The following is a 246-nucleotide window of genomic DNA, read 5'->3' on the forward strand; positions in this document are numbered from 1 at the left end:
CGGAATGTGCGGGGCCCCCCTGGGGGGCCCCCCCGGGGGGCCCCCCGGGGGGCCCCATGGGGGGCCCCTTGGGGGGCCCCCAGGGGGCCTCGTTGCTGTTGCTGCACAGCCCCCGCCCCCCTTTGATGCAGAGGAATGGGTAGAAAAACTTACTGAAGCTTACAAAGACCTTTTAGGGGCCCCCTCGGGGGGCCCCCCAGGGGCCCCTTTCGGGGGCCCCCCGGGGGCCCCCCTGGGGGGCCCCCA

At 75.2% G+C, this 246-nt stretch overlaps 1 protein-coding gene across 1 annotated transcript in view; it reads left to right on the top strand.

Annotated features, from left to right (window-relative positions):
* Positions 1-4: 4 nt before the first annotated feature.
* Positions 5-246, top strand: part of ETH_00033805 (uncharacterized protein) — a gene marked incomplete at both ends in the record, with an annotated part of 3,493 nt that continues 3,251 nt past the window's right edge. The window contains one exon of the mRNA XM_013373793.1: positions 5-139. Coding sequence (XP_013229247.1) covers positions 5-139 — 135 coding nt within the window. The remainder of the gene's footprint in view (positions 140-246) is intronic.

This window comes from Eimeria tenella, genomic scaffold, assembly GCF_000499545.2.
Source record: "Eimeria tenella Houghton genomic scaffold, Eth_scaff1747, whole genome shotgun sequence".
Taxonomy (NCBI): Eukaryota; Apicomplexa; class Conoidasida; order Eucoccidiorida; family Eimeriidae; genus Eimeria; species Eimeria tenella.